Source organism: Erpetoichthys calabaricus, chromosome 2 (genome assembly GCF_900747795.2).
Source record: "Erpetoichthys calabaricus chromosome 2, fErpCal1.3, whole genome shotgun sequence".
NCBI classification, from domain to species: Eukaryota; Metazoa; Chordata; class Cladistia; order Polypteriformes; family Polypteridae; genus Erpetoichthys; species Erpetoichthys calabaricus.
The window spans coordinates 200,837,130-200,855,249 of NC_041395.2; the positions used below are offsets into that span (position 1 = coordinate 200,837,130).

Consider the following 18,120-nt stretch of genomic DNA (forward strand, 5'->3'; position numbering starts at 1 on the left):
TTTTAAAAGCTATATTGTTTATTGAGAAACAACAAGAACTAATAATATATCATTTAAAGTATTATACCATTCATCCCCATTGCCTTTTTGGTCAGAGATAGACATAAGGAAAAGTTATATTAATAAAACAAAAGTTAAAAAAGGACTGTTCCATATTAAAATTGTCAGTTTTAAAAAAAAAAGTCAATAAACCACTAATTCTAAAGTAGTTTGGTGATGCATAATGTTCAAGAAAAAACTGCCATACTTAAAGACCTTCTAGAATCATCCATGGTGTTCTGTCATCACATACTAGAGCTTTTAAACCATCAGCACAAAAAATATTAGAAAGAAAGCCCAGTGTCATTTTTATTACAAGTCTTGATTTGTATGTACATTGTAAAATAATAAAGAGTCACACATATTAATAGATGAAATTGCATACCATAAATGCATTCAGCCTATCTATTATTTTATAACAGTTCCTATTGTATATTTTTTATAGCAGTGAAATATTAATAGTACAAAATGTTCTGTAATGCAAGTAGTGATAATATGCCAATAAATAAAAAAAAGTCAAATCAAGTAGTAGTGATGTGGATTTTCACACAGATGTTTATGATAATATTCAATGCATAAAAAGTTGGTTTGCCATGGTCATCCATGGTGTTTCAGATGAATGAGGGAGCAAGGGTTGTCTGCAACACATAGATAAAAGGTCTGCATAGACCCTTTGGCATTTCAACTCGCAGCAGCAAATGCATGACCACTGAGCAAACATTTTGCACCGACTGTAAAATACATTTATCTGAAGCTGTATCAGTGACACTAGATAATATTATTAAGCTTCCCAAACATCATAGGCACAACAGAATGCACTTGTGTGTGAATAACAGCACTGCTAAGCTGATCGAAATGATGTGTATGTCCAGTGGTACTGTGCATGAGTGACATTGGGACATCGCCAAAGTGACAGAAGTGGCAGCTTTCTTTGATTACTAAATGCACAATATATAAATAAATATATATTATAGCTATTCTGAAGTATGTTCTTATATATGAAAATTTTGTGGATGGTCTGCTCTATGCAGATTTATAGTTGTGCTATACTCTTAATTTTCTTAATGACTGATTTAACTGGAGTCAAAAGGATATTGACTTGCACATTTCGGCTTGGAGTGTTCTTTTGTCCTTATTGTGCAGGTTAGGCAATGATACTGACTCACCACAATTTAAATCTTTCAGATACAGGTACAATTATATATGGGTGGATTTTGACATTTCGGTATGGGGGGAGGTTGTGGGGGGCATTCTAACTCAACCATAAAAAAATAAAATAATCTTTTTACTGCTACAAATTTACACCACATCCTAAGTAGAATACCATAAATTATTTGTACTGTAAAGTTATTAATATGTTCTTTTTTTTGACATAACACTATTGATATGTGGGCAGCAAGAATGGCAATTACCAATACATATTGTACTTATTGCCTGTTTGATTAAACATTAGGTTTTCCTGAAAAATATCTTAATTAAAGGGTGATTAATTGTTTGATATTTTCACATGAACATGTTTTAGTTCAACATTTAAAGTGAAGAAATAACTTTTTCTTTTTTTTTACTCTTAATGAACCTAAAGCACTGACACATCTTAAGTCTATAATGCAGGTGCTATGAGAACAAACTCTAATTGATAAATTGGTGCTTATACAGATAATAACATACTTGAATTTGAAATGTAAAGTTTGCTGACAATTCATGTTACACAATGTCACCTGACAATTATATGAAGCAAGAAACTTTTTAAGGGATTAATGAATGAATAAATGAAACAAAGGACACACACACACATATATATATATATATATATATATATATATATATATATATATATATATATATATATCTCCACGGAGATTCGTGTATTCAATTACATACTGAAATATATCTCCCTGCATACAGTTTATCTGTTTATAATACACATTATTAAATAAACGGTTTTTATTCGTCCAGGAGGGTGCTTGCCACAGACCTGTCCAGCTTTATTTATTTATGCATTTTTAGCTTTGAAGTGCTTTACAAGTTTGATCTGCATATATTAGGATTGCTGAAAGAACTACTTGTATATTAGACTTGATAGTGTACTGATCTTTTATATTTACTATATCTCAACACTTGTCATTAGATGACACAAGCCTCTCACATTAGCAGATTTTGAACTCAAATGCAAAAGAGCAGGAAGGAGAGAGAGCTAAGGCAGTAGGCTAGAAAACAAGATAAACGACCAAAAGAAGTAACATTCAAATGCATTTTGATAACAAAAAACATTTGACCACCAATCTTAAGTCAAATTATTGGAAAGTTATATTGACATTTAAAAACGCTGCTTGTCCCGAAAAAAAGCTGTTTGGGAACTAACAGATCTAGATTTTGCTCATAAGTGGAGTCAAATGACTTAATTCACTAAAGTATTATCGTGCCCATCAATAGCCTAGCTTCCCATTTCACTTCTGCAGTTGCCTGCCTGAATAAACTTTATTGATCGCAAAACACATTCAGATGGATAGGTCACAAAACTAGTTTGACAGCTTTTGTCTGAACTTGTACAGGGCCAGTAAGAATCACATAATACACAAAAAAGACTTTTCACTGCAGCTCTGTGTAAAAGTAAACATCTTTACTTTATAAGGATATGTAACATATGAAGATTTTTGTCATACATACAATGAAATGATCCTTTGTTTGACCAGTCCAAATAGTCAGTAGCTTGCAAGGCAGTTTGGGAAAGCTTATTTTTCATAAAAAGTGATCAATTCACTCTAGAGTAACATGTGAGGGCTCTTTTGAGAGCATAGGATTTCAGTTATTTTTTGGAAAAGAGCTTCTTTGTTTTTAATTTTTATTCACGTATTTTTCAGGCTTTTCGGTGGCTTCTAAAAATATGGAGGTAGTGTTTTATAGATCAAGGAGTTTAACAGTCCAGTCTGTTTTTTTGATTTAGGGTGTTTTTGAAGACCTCATTTTGAAATATGTTTCGCTGGGGAACCATTTTGCTTTCACTATCACTGTCGCCATTGTTGGCTATTTCATTGCCAGGCTGTTGCTAGTTGAGACATTCATCCTATGCAGTCTTTACAACTACTGAGGTGATGGTAAAATAACTTACTGAGACATACATTATCTTATCAAATAATTGCTTCAAGTTACAGAGGCAAGTCTATATGCCTTAGAAAGCCAAACCTCTTTCTTGAAAGATGACAGACTGAGTATTTCAAAAATCAGAAGGAATAATGAGCTACATGTCATTTTAATAAGAAATCTGCTGTAATCAGGAGTGAATGCTCATTTGCAAACTTTCACAGCATAAGTATTCGATTAAAGAATCACTGCAGCAAATGAAAAATCATTTGAAAACAAAACGTTTCTATTTTGTACTGGATAAATTCTGACCTTTGAAGCAAAGACAGTCTTAGTTACTGAGTAAAAACCCTGGGTACAATTGGAGTAGGCTGTACAGCTTCCATTTTGGCAGAAGTGAAAACAATGGAGAAATACACAAAAAGTGGAATACAGTTTTTCAATAGGAAACTGTGAACTTCAAGTATTACAGTAAGTAAATGAGTGGTTTTATGCATCCTCTGCTAAAATTTGCCTTTTTGTCAGTCATGGGGAATGTGGGTGAAGTTTAGTATTTTGAAGCTCACGTCCGTTTTTAACACTCAGTTTGTTTCAATCATTGTGCATGCCAGTCAAGTGGAGTGGCTTTTCAAATTGATGCTATTTATACTAGAAAAAAAGAAAAAACTAAAAATCATGCTTTGCTTTGAAGAGTTTAACACTAGAATTACCAGAGCCTACGAAAAAACTCGTAAATCCGTCCCACCTTAAATCGCGTCTTAAATCCGTTTGCACCTCTCCGCTAGAGTCCTTTGTCATCTAAATGTGCTGATAAACAAAAGCTACTAGCAGCCAGCTATTCCATGCCCCCCACCGACTTAGAACGAATTTCTCCTAGCTCATGCCTTGCCTTGATTTGATTACAGTATCTGGGATTGAAGTGGAGTTTTAGAGTGGAAATAATATAGTGTTATTTGGAATACACGCATTTCATGTGTGTTCCGTTCCGTTCAGTAGTCTGTGCAAACACATTTTTAAAACAGAAACGTTTTTCATATTCTAATAGTAAATGACAAAATGTAGGCATAAACTATATAACGTATGAAGCCTGAAGTCCATATATCAAAGAAACACTTTCACAAAAGGTACAAAGAAGAGAACACGTGCGCTGTTATTCAAAAATATAACTGCACAAAAAAAAAGCCGCATTAGCATGCCACATTGACACTCTTACTGCAACTGCCGCGGTGGCGTAATGGTATCAGCTCCTGCCTGGGAATCGGAGGGTGGCGAGTTTGATCCCGCACGGCTCCACTTCCAGAAGTGAACTGCTCTTATTCTTACAATTTTAGAATAACAACATAAATTTGATTTCAGTCTGTAACAGCCGATGTAACTTATGATACTGGCAAAGGTTAGCTTTTTTTATTTTTTTTTAATTCACTTTTCATTCTCGCAGTCGCATTCAGAATCAATCCATACAACCCCATCTGACATAAAGACGCGCTATAGGTCTGCAGTGTACCACGATGCATACTACCCCCCCCCCCCCCCCCCCCCCAAAAGGGTTCTGACACACAAACGCTGGCGAAGCTGCCTTCTTCGTATCTCACCGTCACTTGAAATCAGCAGTTCTTAGCATTGCACCACGCAAGCTGTCGTATCAACCACCAACTGTAACTTGCTTTCTTTATTCTTTGGTTATACTCTTGAATAAAAATGCACTTTTATTTATGTGAAAACAGCTGTGTCAGATGGGGTTGTATGGATTGATTCTGAATGCGACTGCGAGAATGAAAAGTGAATTAAAAAAAAAAAAAAAAAAGCTAACCTTTACCAGTATCATAAGTTACACCGGCTGTTACAGACTGAAATCAAATTTATGTTGTTATTCTAAAATTGTAAGAATAAGAGCAGTTTACTTCTGGAAGTGGAGCTGTGCGGGATCGAACTCGCCACCCTCGGATTCCCAGGCAGGAGCCGATACCATTACGCCACCACTGCGGTTGCAGTAAGAGTGTCAATGTGGCATGCTAACGCTGCTTTTTTTTTTGTGCAGTTATATTTTTGAATAACAGCGCACGTGTTCTCTTCTTTGTACCTTTTGTGAAAGTGTTTCTTTGATATATGGACTTCAGGCTTCATACGTTATATAGTTTATGCCTACATTTTGTCATTTACTATTAGAATATGAAAAACGTTTCCGTTTTAAAAATGTGTTTGCACAGACTACTGAACGGAACGGAACACACATGAAATGCGTGTATTCCAAATAACACTATATTATTTCCACTCTAAAACTCCACTTCAATCCCAGATACTGTAATCAAATCAAGGCAAGGCATGAGCTAGGAGAAATTCGTTCTAAGTCGGTGGGGGGATGGAATAGCTGGCTGCTAGTAGCTTTTGTTTATCAGCACATTTAGATGACAAAGGACTCTAGCGGAGAGGTGCAAACGGATCTAAGACGCGATTTAAGGTGGGACGGATTTACGAGTTTTTTCGTAGGCTCTGGTAATTCTAGTGTTAAGACGCGATTTAAGGTGGGACGGATTTACGAGTTTTTTCGTAGGCTCTGGTAATTCTAGTGTTAAACATCACAAAATCGCTGAGAGTTCAATTGATACCAATAAATGTATAAAGACCAAACATCAGCTTAATATATTGGAACCAAATATTATTGGTTGGACCCTAGCTATAAAATGAAGCAAAGCTCACATTAAGACATTTGAAACTTCAGAACTATGAAAAAGCACCATTAACAATATTTAAATTATAGAAATGTTACTTGGCGGCACGGTGGCGCAGTGGGTAGCGCTGCTGCCCCGCAGTTGGGAGATCTGGGGACCTGGGTTCGCTTCCTGGGTCCTCCCTGCGTGGAGTTTGCATGTTCTCCCCGTGACTGCGTGGATTTCCTCCCACAGTCCAAAAACATGCAGGTTAGGTGGATTGGCGATTCTAAATTGGCCCTAGTGTGTGCTTGGTGTGTGGGTGTTGGTTCCTGCCCTGTGTTGGCTGGGATTGGCTCCAGCAGACCCCTGTGTTCGGATTCAGCGGGTTGGAAAATGGATGGATGGATGTGTCTGTGTGCGTAATGTGTGACGGAGATTTGCTCAGATTGCTGAGCCACTCTGCCAATAGGAGCGGCTATCAAAAGTGCAAATGACAAAAATACTATATACAAAAAATACTATGCAATCTGAAATAATCTCTGTCGAGCTGAATTTGAAACAGTAAACTTGAGTAATTTAAGTAACTTGGATTTTTGTAAAAAAGTTACATCTTTTTTTTATTTTCTTTTCAAAGGCACATTAGGGTATTACAAAACTTGACAAGAACAGGCCATTTAGCCCAACCAAAATTGTCATTCCTATTCACTTTTATATAATAGACAGAGTTTCAATCCTGACTCAAAAGTAATTTATTTTTATTTGACCTACTTTTTGTTTTCCAAATACTATTATGTAGTTAATAATGTTTTTGCACTTAATACTATTTTTGTTAGTTAATATAGTTTTACTTTTTTATTTCTTACTTAATACTGCCTAATGTATTATTTTCAGATCATTATCTTTTAAATATAATATACTGTATCAAGTGGCATGACCCCCTGACATCACAATCGATGCACTGATCTCAAGCCTTTATGTTTAGGCTGTAGGTTTCAGTTCCTAAATGTAAAATCAAATAGTGAATTCTACGTTTTTGACTCTCTCTTGAAATGATTGATTTGTGAATTTAGGAGTATTTTCCTGATTTGTCAGGTATTAGAACTTTGCCGTGTTTTTTGGTTTGCCTTTCAGGCATACAATTTTCTGTATTCATGTCAATATTTTGTTAAATAAATCTTTAAAAATAACCTTTTTTCCCTTTTTCACCAATTTTTCTGTTGGAACTGTGCATGCTGTATGCCTGCTTTTGAGTTGTGGGATAGGGTTTATATTTTTGGTAATTAGGCCTTAGGAGTGCCTTCAGTGTTTCCAAAAATAAGAACATGATTGAAACACTTAAAGTTCATAAACATTACTGTGAAAAACTATACTGCATAATTGAAAAAAAATACAGAAGAAAACAAATATTCTAATACTTTCAGGAAGGATGGAATATTAACTAAGACAGTTGAACTTAAGCCAGAAAGTTGCCAGTTCAGTTCTACAACCGTAAGGAAGTCAAACTTACCTGTGCTTCAATTTAAAACCACGTATACAAACATTTGTAACATATTCTGACCTTGTAAATTGCTTTCTGTTTATCCTGAATAACTAGCTGCACTCATACTAGACCTCCAAAGTTGGCTAAATACTTTATTTAAGTGGCTCTGAGGTTATGAATTCTGTGTTTTTTAGGAACAAATGTTACTTTTTAATAAGTCTGATTTGTGATGTGAAAAATCTGCCTCCAGACGTCTTAAGCCAATAGAGGATTGAAATTAACTGCCCTTCAAACATGCTCATTCTTTCAACAAATAATCTAAAACCATAATTCTGTTCTTCATCCCAATGTTTTGTCAATACCAACTGGTAGTAGTTTGAAATCGCCTTTAAAACATTTTAATTCTTTTTGTAACATTACTTATCACAATCTCCAAGTGCTGCATCCTTAAATATTGAATCCTTTTGAACACTTGGAAACCGACTTTTTCACTTGTATGTGTACCTAACCCTTAAATTTTCCTCCATCGCTTTCTTAAGCTATGTTTCTAAAATCTTAGATAAAGGAAGAAGTTTTAATCAAAGTATTCTTGTGTCTTTAAAACTCAATCACACTTGTTTTAACAATGCCTTCATCCATGTTCTATGACTTAAAACTAGCTAGGGAAGATATAACTTTTTGCTGGATGCCAGTTTTAGACTTTATTTCTATTTTAGTTTGTTGGCTTTTTTCTAAGTAATTACTTTGACTGTTCTTTTGAGTGCTTGCATTTATTTTAAAAAGTTTAAGCCTCTGGGACTTCTGATCAACTATATCTCAATGCTATCAAATTAAATTTAGTTGACAAATAATTCAGAAGATCAAGTTTAACATACCAACAAGGGAGCCTCCGCAGAATGGTAAGCCATTTTTTGATAGCATGGCAATCCATGGAGATACACCTCTAGCAACAAAATTTCCATTTGAAATTCTCTGTACCTTAGTCCGACTGAATTGAGGAGTTCCACACACTGAAAGTAAGAGTAAATGAAAATGATGAAAAGCAACATAACAAAGGGCACAAACACCATCAGTAACATAACAGATATGATGCAACAGAAACAATAATTTTAGTAGTGCCTGCACAGTGGCAATCATGCAGCATTATGGAGAGGAGTACTGCATAAAACATGCCAACATGCTACTCTTTGTCGCACTTAAATTGCTCTATTTAATGTCATTGACAGTGTTAGTATACCAGCTTTCAGCATGTAAATGAGCAAACAGTAGTGGATTGAGTTCTCCTGAAGTTGCATAACTAAATGGATGCAGAAGAGCAACATATAGTGTTTTCCAATGAAGAAAATCGCATGCAATACAGGTAATAAAGTGATGCGAGCAAAATTCCAAGTGAGAATTTATCAATCGATATATAAAATATCTGGAGCACAAAGAAGGCTTACCTAGAATACAGTATGCACTGCAGGAAATAACAGAAGATCTGTGCATTATTAAAAATATGTTTTATTTTAGATTAGATACATAAAACATTGGATTTCCTGGTGGACATGAACAAATCCATACAAGATATAAATAGTAGATAAAATGGCAAAATAATAAGCAAAAAATTATGTGGGGGTCACATCAACCAAATATTAGACAAAAGCAATTAACAGTAAGCTTCAGATATGTATATCCAATACACTGTTTTTTATGGACTGATGCAAGTTTCAAATAGCTCTGTCAAGTGTACGCTGATCACACCAGTTGGCTAATAATAACACATCTGAAAGACATTCTGAACATCCAAATCTGCTGATTGCCTCAAAATAGCAGGGTAAATGTATGAAAGGTACAGTTGAGTAAATGGAAAGATAAAGTTGGAAGAAATATATTTAGACAGAAAGGAAACAGACAAAATGGGAAATGGTCAGACAATGGGGTATGGATTAAGGATGGATGTAAAAATAACTAAACAAAAGAACAAAAAAATATCTGGAACATGAAACATATAACCTGTTAGGCTTATGGGTAGGACTGTATTGGATATTAGGGCAATTACACAGTACAATAAGAAAATATTCAGGTAACAATTATATCTGAGGGACTGTTCAGGTGACTGATTAAAAATGCTGCCATTGAAATCCCATTTCTTGAACAAATAACACACACATTAGCACCATATCCTCCAGGCATGGAAGATCACTTAAAGTCCTAGTAGTATCTTTACTGGTGAAAAAAAACAGCTCATTATAAAAAAGGAAGCAAAGTATCCATTAAGTAAAGTATTGGTGATGGAAGAGGAGAGGAGTTGCTGAGTCTGTATTTAGTAGATTCCATTTTTCTGTGAAAATTCTGGCTTTCCTCTTTATTTGAATAAATAGAATGTACAAGCTGTGAAATAGAGGGCAGAATGTTGGAAAGTAGAGTAAGACAGTATATGGATAACTACAGTATACTGCAGTAGCATTGTATTTATTTTTTAAAAGACATTGGAAAACAAACAATGTGTTAAGGGTTTCTGCATTATATTTTAATATAACTGACAGCAACTCTATGTAAACACACATAAGCAAAAGGGAAAATGTTATGTTGCAGATTTAATTAATTGTTAATTAAATATTAAAAATAATCCTATCATCATCTATGGGTCACTGTGGCCATGTCCTGTCGTGATATTAATAGCTATTGGCAGGAACCAACCCTGAAGAGGGTTCAAGTTCATTGCAATGAATATTCATGCATGAAGTTGAACTTTCTGAAAAGGGACAAATTTAGAATGAAATCCAGAGTAGATGGATAAAACACTAGATGCGGGGAGAACACACAAATTTCATACTGGTAGCGCCTAGTTGGGTGCTCATAGTTATGAATCTGGGACAGAGAGGCAGCAGCAGCATATGGTTCTACCCGTTAAAAATTATACTAAGAGAAAAAAAGGCCAGCTTTTAAAAGAAATTGAAACTGACAGACAAAGATGTTTGCAAGATAAAATGACCAGCTGTGCAAATATATATGATACAAGATTGCCCAACTGTTTTCTTTCTGCAGCAGCAAAGCTAAAAATCGGGAGTGGTCTCCCCTAGACTTTCTCGTATACTCAGATATGGGGATGGATATTTGAGGAGTAAACCTCAAGACAATGATTATATTTTTACATTATCTACATTAAAGAACCATCAACAACAAATCAAATAAATCGGACTCTGAAGCTGCATGAATAAAAGGTAAAATACCACTTCCGGTTAACAAAATAGCCCAAAAGTTGATAGAAATCTACATTTTGTACCTAACACTTGTATGCAAAATTTGGTTGACCTAACTGAAAACATACTCAATTTATTGTGTTTATATATAAACACACACACAGACAGACACACAGACATAATTCCAAAAATGGTATTCTCTGACTCAGGGAGGTCTAAAACATTGAGATTCATTAAAATCTCAAAATGGAATGTTTGGATGATTCCAATACTTTCCCTATACTTCGTATACGAGAAAGTCAGGGAGATCTAAAATGTTGAGCTTGATCAAAATTTCGACTTTGAATCTTTGGACAATTGCAATACTTTCCCTATACTTCGTATATGGGAAAGTAAACAAGAAAATGGAGAGGAAATGAATGTGAAAGAATGATTAGGCTTAAGGGCTTAAGCATGTATTCTTCAAGTGGTTTGTGCTGCATTGTAAATTGAAATGCAGTGAGTGTCTATGTGGATATCAACAGGCCGTAGCGTGCTATGCACTATAGTTTCAGTATGCTGAAAAGTTCACTGCTTTTTGAAGTACATTGTGCTGTGGAGTGCTTAGGTTTTATTTTTCAGAGCCAGTCTAATTTGGCTGTTCATATTTAGTTTCCAAGTCCATACTTGGGACCTGGCAACCTAATTTCATAATATACCCTTCCTCTAATGCTTGTGGAGCTTATCCTCCAGCCAACGAATGTAGTTGGAAACCTTAGTATAAACTCCATAAACTCGTTGACTGCCGCATTCCTCAGGTCCACCCCAGGAGACTAGCCCTTGAGCCACCCATCTCTTAGTCTGAGGGTCCTCCATGACAAAGGCACCCCCACTGTCTCCCAAGCAAGTGTCCTTTCCACCTTCATAATAGCCAGCGCAGAACATATTGTTTGTTATGTTATAGCTGCCTGACCGTGATTCATAGCTGGTTTTACATTCGGTATGCATCACTACGGGCAATTTGACATACTGTAAGACATCGGACACTGTGCCAAAGTCAGAACTAGTGGCTTCATCCATCGATACATTTGGATTAGAAAGGCCCCACCCAGCTACTAATCCCAAAGCATGGGGCTGAGGTTCAGCCTCACTCTGATCAGTGGTTGGCAAGCAGACAGGCATTATAAATTGACTCATTTTAACCTTGTTCTTGAGTTTCACCAAAGCAATGTCATTATTATAGTTCTTTGGGTCAAATCTCTCGTGGAGAACAATTTTCTCAGCAGTACGATTGATCGCATCAGTCTTGTTGCGAACGTCATGCAGGCCTAAATAAATAGTCACATGTTCCTCTGACACAGGGATAACTGTGTTGTCCCTCCGGGGAGAACGCAGAACATGGGCTGCAGTCAGTACCCAGGAGTCAGACAGAAGAGCTCCACTGCCAAACCACTTGCCCTCAGGGACTCTGGAGACATCTTCCACCATGATGAGAGCCTGCCAGGGAAAGAAGCCTGGCTCTGCAGTTCGCCCACCAACAATTCTTTTCAGGAGCCCTGGTAGCTGACGAGCTGGCTGACCACACACTGGAAGAAGGCAAAGGCAAAGGCAAAGGTGAGGATCAAGCTTGTCAGTATCCACAGAAAAGGAGAAAATCTTAGGTGAGCTCTCAATAGATTTGGAGGAGTAGGTTGGCTTCATGAGGAGTACAAAATGAAAAGCATACTGACTCAAGGAGTCTCCCTTTAAATAATGCATTGGGGAAGTACATGACATAGACCTAGTATGAAATAAAGACCTTTTACTGTCTGGTAAACAACATTTCATTTCAGAGGCAGAAGTCACTTCTAATAATATAACAAAGGCATTTGCCAGTACATATCAGCAGCTGGTAAAGATGACATCCATTCTTATATTGAAAAGAGGCTTAAGGGTTCTTTAGAGACCTATCAAGGGCTATTTTCCTGGTCTTCTCACATGATTCAAGGCCAACTCTGACTCCAGAACACTAAAAAAGTTGAGTGTATCTGTGAGTTATCACAATGACTTTTTCTTTCACTAATTTGTTGACCTAAACATTCCTGGCCTAATGTTCCATCCAGAAATTATTATGAGTTTATTTCCAGAAATGTTAAATATAAGCAGCTTTAAAAAGGCAAAAAAGCAAAAAGCTGAATTATATTCACTTAGCTAGTAAAATGCATTTAATGTCTTAAAAGTTAGGATATAGCGGGTTGGATAATAGATGGATGGAAAAAATATCACTATCATCAGCCCCCATTTTGACAATATCTACCCCTGAGAAGATAATCTCAGTATACAAACGTTTATGTGAATACTCAATATGATTGAAATTTATAAAACTGTGACATTTGGGGGGTGGAGAGAGAGAGAGACAGTGAAAATATCCATTTTTCCAGACTTCTGTCACCTATTAAGGAATTACATTTTTTATTATAATATATATTGTACTTTGCAATTATGCAATTAAAATAGAAAGTAAAAAAATTTAAATAATATAAAACATTAGCATTAAATAAGATTTCCAAAGTATTGAAGTGCTTAACATTACTGCCTCATAGCCCTGAATCTTGGGTGCAAATCAAGTTCAGGTCTAGATACTCCCTGTGTAGAATTTGCATACATTCCCTTTGTCTGTTAATGCTTTCTCTGATTACTGCAATTTCCTCTCATGTCCCAACTCTATGCACAGTACTAAATTACCTATTTACAGCACTGATTCTTTGGCTAATTCTCTAAAGGTCCCTCAACTCCGTCTCTGTACTTCACCACAACACATTACCATGACAGTGCCTCTTTGTCACCATTCTCAACATTTGCATTAACTTATTTTATGATTTTATGCACATCGTTTTCAAAATTTCTCTTTTCTGTGTGCTCATAATAGGCAAGGTGTGATTTAAACTCTCCTATAGTTAAAAGATCATATTCTGCTTGTACTGACTTTCTTTTTTGCATAGTGTTTAATTAGAATACAGTGGAACCTCGGTTTGTGAGTAACTTGGTTTATGAGTGTTTTACAAGACGAGCAAAAATTTTTAATAAATTTTGACTTGATAAACGAGTGAAGTCTTGCAGTACGAGTAGTATGTATACGCATTATCTGCTGAGCGTCATGTGATCACAACTGAGCTGATGGTTCTTCTCTTTTCTCGCTGCGGGATTGTGGGCAATTGTCTCCTATTCTCCGTCTGAGTCGGCGTGCCTCACTCATATAGTCAACATCCGTACGAGCGTATACTGTTTACTGCAGCATTAGTATTGTGACTGTGTGTGCGTGCGCGTGTGTGTGTGTTCGCACGCGCGTGTGTGCTGTGACGTGTGAGTCCCCATCTTGCACCCAAAAACACGAAGCTGAGTCTCAGTACTTTAGCAACACCAGCTTTATTCAGCTTGAAACAGCAACAGCGCGGTTATTGTAGTGGGATCTGCCGCTCTCCTATAAACAGACACAGCAGTCAAGCAGGGCCCTGCGCATTTGTATTGTTCCTTGTTCCTTGTATCATCCATCGATGGCAGGCGCTTATAGCATGTCCGTGATCTTTTCGGATTCGCTTTTACGGCAAACTGCTACAGCGCTGGGAGACGGCGATTGCTTTGGGACGCTCTTCCGCGTGTCGTTCTGTTGGGTGCAATCCCACAAGAGCTAAGAAACTCACTCACACCAGCCATGATTCTTTTCAAAGGTAAAGTGCAGGTTAATTTGTTTTATGTATTTTTACTTTATATTTTGTATTAATCATTTTTATATGAATAGTTTTGGGTTGTAGAACAAATCATCAGAGTTTCCATTATTTCTTATGGCGAAATTCACTTTGATATGTGGTTTGGACTACGAGCACGTTTCCAGAACGAATTATGCTCGCAAACCGAGGTTCCACTGTATTTAGGATTAGGCAATAAACCTTGTGTGCATCAGATGAAATTCTCCTTCCAGTGTTTATATATATATAAAAAAAAAGTTATACCGGTATACAAAAAAAACTGGTGGAAAAATTGCAAACTCATTTACACATGAACCAAATCCTGTCATAAAACATGCAAATCAGTGCATGCAAAATTAAACATAAAATATGGTTTATGTTGACAGCTCAGGTGAGTGAGAAAGAAGCTGCACTGGAGATGAATATCTAGTACTGAATGTGTTTGAGTCGCAGAGTCTTAACAAATATTTCAATAGATAAATAGGTGCACCTTTGTGGACAGTTAATGATTCATGCATGCATTTAAAAGTACAATGATGTATATCTAATTTTAAAACTATACTCAAATACTTCATAGCAATATGTACCAAAACAGCAATAATTTCCGGTCTCAATTAGATGCAATACAAGAGCACTTATTTTTCTCATAAACTCGTGATCGAGACCTATAATGTTCTTGCTTGCTAACTTTAACATACAATCATCTTACTATATGAGACAATTCTAAAATTCTAATGACCTCACTAATACAATTATAATATTAACATTGAAAGGTATGTGTACAATGTGCTCTCTCTCTTCTTCTCATTCCAATCTTGCCTACCCAAACAAGGCTAAGATCAAACTTTTAGCAGTCCCACCCTTCTGAAATGCCAAGTAGCACCACTCATCATACAACTCCCGCTCAATGACAGTGGGCAGTGAGCTATATGTAATAGTACACATTAATTGTTGCTAATACACCTAGTGAAACAGTTAATAGATACATTTAAGCAAATAATAACATTGCAAACAACAGTTGTACTAATACATATGGTAATAATAAGGAATATAATATAGTAATTATTGCATCATCAAGGAACTACTGCAACAATTTTTTTTTAAGGTCAGATACCCCCTCCAATTGCCACCCTCCTTTAGTGGCCTTATATGACTTGCAAGAGGAATGTTGAGCTTATTCTAACTACAGATCAGGCTGGACTCACTGGAGGAAGTGGCAGAACAGAGGTCACTCAGGAAGCTGCTTACTATTTTGGGCAATGGCTCTCACTCACTGTATGAAGTTTTTGCTAAACATTTTTGTAACCAACTGAGACAAGCAGTTATGTTATGTTAGTTGGTTTCTACCCTCAGCCATCAGGCTCTATAATTAGTCACCCCTTCGCTGAGGAGATATTGCTCCCTGTTTATTGAATGGTACTGAGCTGGTCTAGCAGACATCTTAACACACAATGATGCAATGTGCCCTATACTGTGCAAATGACCGATATCCTGTACTGTAAATTATATTTTTTAAATTATGTGCAATTCTAATAAGTTTACATTTAGTAAATACCTACACTTTGTTAATTTAGTTATAGATAATTCTTGTTAAATGTACTGTATATCAATGCCTTTTTGTTTGCTGCACAAACCCTGCATTTCCTTCAGTATTAATAAAGTTTATATATATCTGTCTACATAAATCACCCACTAAAGGACTTTATCATTATGAGTCATAATAATAACATTTTCTCTATTTTTTTGTGTGAACTGTTTACCTTGAATTTAACTAAAATATTTAAAAACAAAGACACGTGAACTGTGGAGTATTTTTTGTATGATGAATCATACTAGCGCCAGAATGCCTGTCTGGTAGCTGCATTTGAGCTATGTTAAACTATATGGAAACCTTCGTCAAGTACAGCTATGGCAGTAAACTTCAGAACACTGCTGGAAATTACAGGGAGGTGTATATAAGACTGAATCCAGGGAGCACTGGAAGATACTGGTGAATTTTTAGGTTGAAGTAATAACTTCACAGACTGAAAAGCCTGTTCTTGTTTGTCACACTACTTAAGAAGTAATACCTAATAATTATAATAACATTAATAATAATATATGCAAGAGGTAGACTCTCATCTGTTCTAAATACTTGCATACACATGGGGAGGCAGAACCTACCATGGCAGCCCAGGAAGAGGAAGCTGAAAAAACGCTAGACAGGTGCCAATCAATTGCAAGAAATACATGTACATAAACACAGGGGTACTAGTTTAGGGTCAACACTAAACCTAACCCAAATATCTTTTGGAATATGGAAGGAAATCCCACACAAACAAGGGGATAACATGAAAATTCCACACAAACCATGACTTAGTGCAGAATTTAAACTGCAAATTCTGGATGCATGAAAGAATAGTATTAACCTGTACACCTATTTCAATGTAATTTTAAAAATGGTGCTGAAAATGTTTCTTTATGTTGCTATTTCCATGTGCTCTGTACATTCAGCATTAATGACTAATAACAGAAAAGGACCACCACAAACCACAAACGGATTTCACGGTGTCCCAAGCCAGGTTAAAATTCATAAACAACTTTAATTACTCAAAATTTTAATTACTCTGTAGGGTAAAAAAATAATAAGTATTAAAAGTATTTGTTCTATAAAACCATCACTGAAATGTTCTGTGTCTCATTTATCAGCATGTAGAATTTTAGAAAAAAAAAACAACGAAATGAGCATCACAAATACTGTACTTTTGATGATATGATGATGGTATCTCATGATCATATCACTCTATTTCTTATTGTTTTTGTTTCTCAGAAGAATCAGAAGAATTTGTTACCTCAGATTCCAGCACTGAATACTAAAGATAATAAACAGATAACTGCAAGTGATTTACATTGTTTTTACATATAATTTAAATATTTAGTAATTTTCCATTCACCCAATGACCAAACCAAAATCCTGCTCTCAACAGGAGAGAATATCAGCATACAGCAGGACACACTAGGGTACACATCTACACTCTCTTACTTATGCAGAGTCATCTACTAATATTAAAAAAAAAATAGGTCACTCGTATGTGGAAGAAAAGTGATGTATCTGAAAAATTTATAATTTATAGTAACAATAAATTGCCTCACAAAAAAAACAACCAATGGGTCACATAAAAGGGGCATATCTTTCAAGCCCCAAGACAGAACTGAAAAGTTCAGACCAAGGTTATTACAGTTTTGCCTTGTTATATTAGTTTTTATTTCTGTATTTTTTCTGATCTTACTTGGAAATTCAGTTTAGTTTTAGTTTTCCTTCATCGTGTATTTTTAGTTTTAGTTTAGTTTTAATTTCACAAAGACATTTCTATTTTATTTTTATATCTATTAGTTTCAGTTTTAGGTTTAGTAATTATGGCATGGAGCTCCTACAGAGTTTACTTTTGTAGATAGATAGATAGATAGATAGATAGATAGATAGATAGATAGATAGATAGATAGATAGATAGATAGATAGATAGATAGATAGATAGATACTTTATTAATCCCAAGCAGCACCTTACTGATACAAAAAATAATATTAAATTAAATTTTGATAATAATGCAGGTAAAAACATACAATAACTTTATATAATGTTAACGTTTACCCACCCGGGTGGAATTGAAGAGTCGCATAGTTTAGGGGAGGGACGATCTCCTCAGTCTGTCAGTAGAGCAGGACAGTGTCACTTGTGTCACAATCAGACAGAACTGTACACTTAACAGATTTGGATATGAGTTTAATGTTAGTGAAAGCTAACTAACACTACATGGTTTACTATCTGGTTTTGTTTTTTTCTGATAAAAACAAGCATAATCAAAACTATATACTGAATATGAACAATTTTATGCAATGTTATAATTTTTAAAATATTTTCTCATGAAAATCACGGGGGCTTAGGAAGAACAGGTATCTTAGACTTGAATCAGTGTGCAGACCCCACCTAGCTCTATTGAGG

At 35.6% G+C, this 18,120-nt stretch overlaps 1 protein-coding gene across 2 annotated transcripts in view; it reads right to left on the minus strand.

The window, feature by feature from the left end:
• Positions 1–18,120, minus strand: part of masp1 (MBL associated serine protease 1) — a 206,672-nt gene that overhangs the window by 37,229 nt on the left and 151,323 nt on the right. Inside the window, exon 11 of one of the 2 annotated variants that reach the window (XM_051922229.1) lies at positions 8,127–8,261. In XM_051922229.1, coding sequence (XP_051778189.1) covers positions 8,127–8,261 — 135 coding nt within the window. Of the gene's footprint in view, positions 1–8,126; positions 8,262–8,734; positions 12,002–18,120 lie in introns of those variants that run through there. The other variant, XM_051922228.1, reaches the window with a different exon arrangement.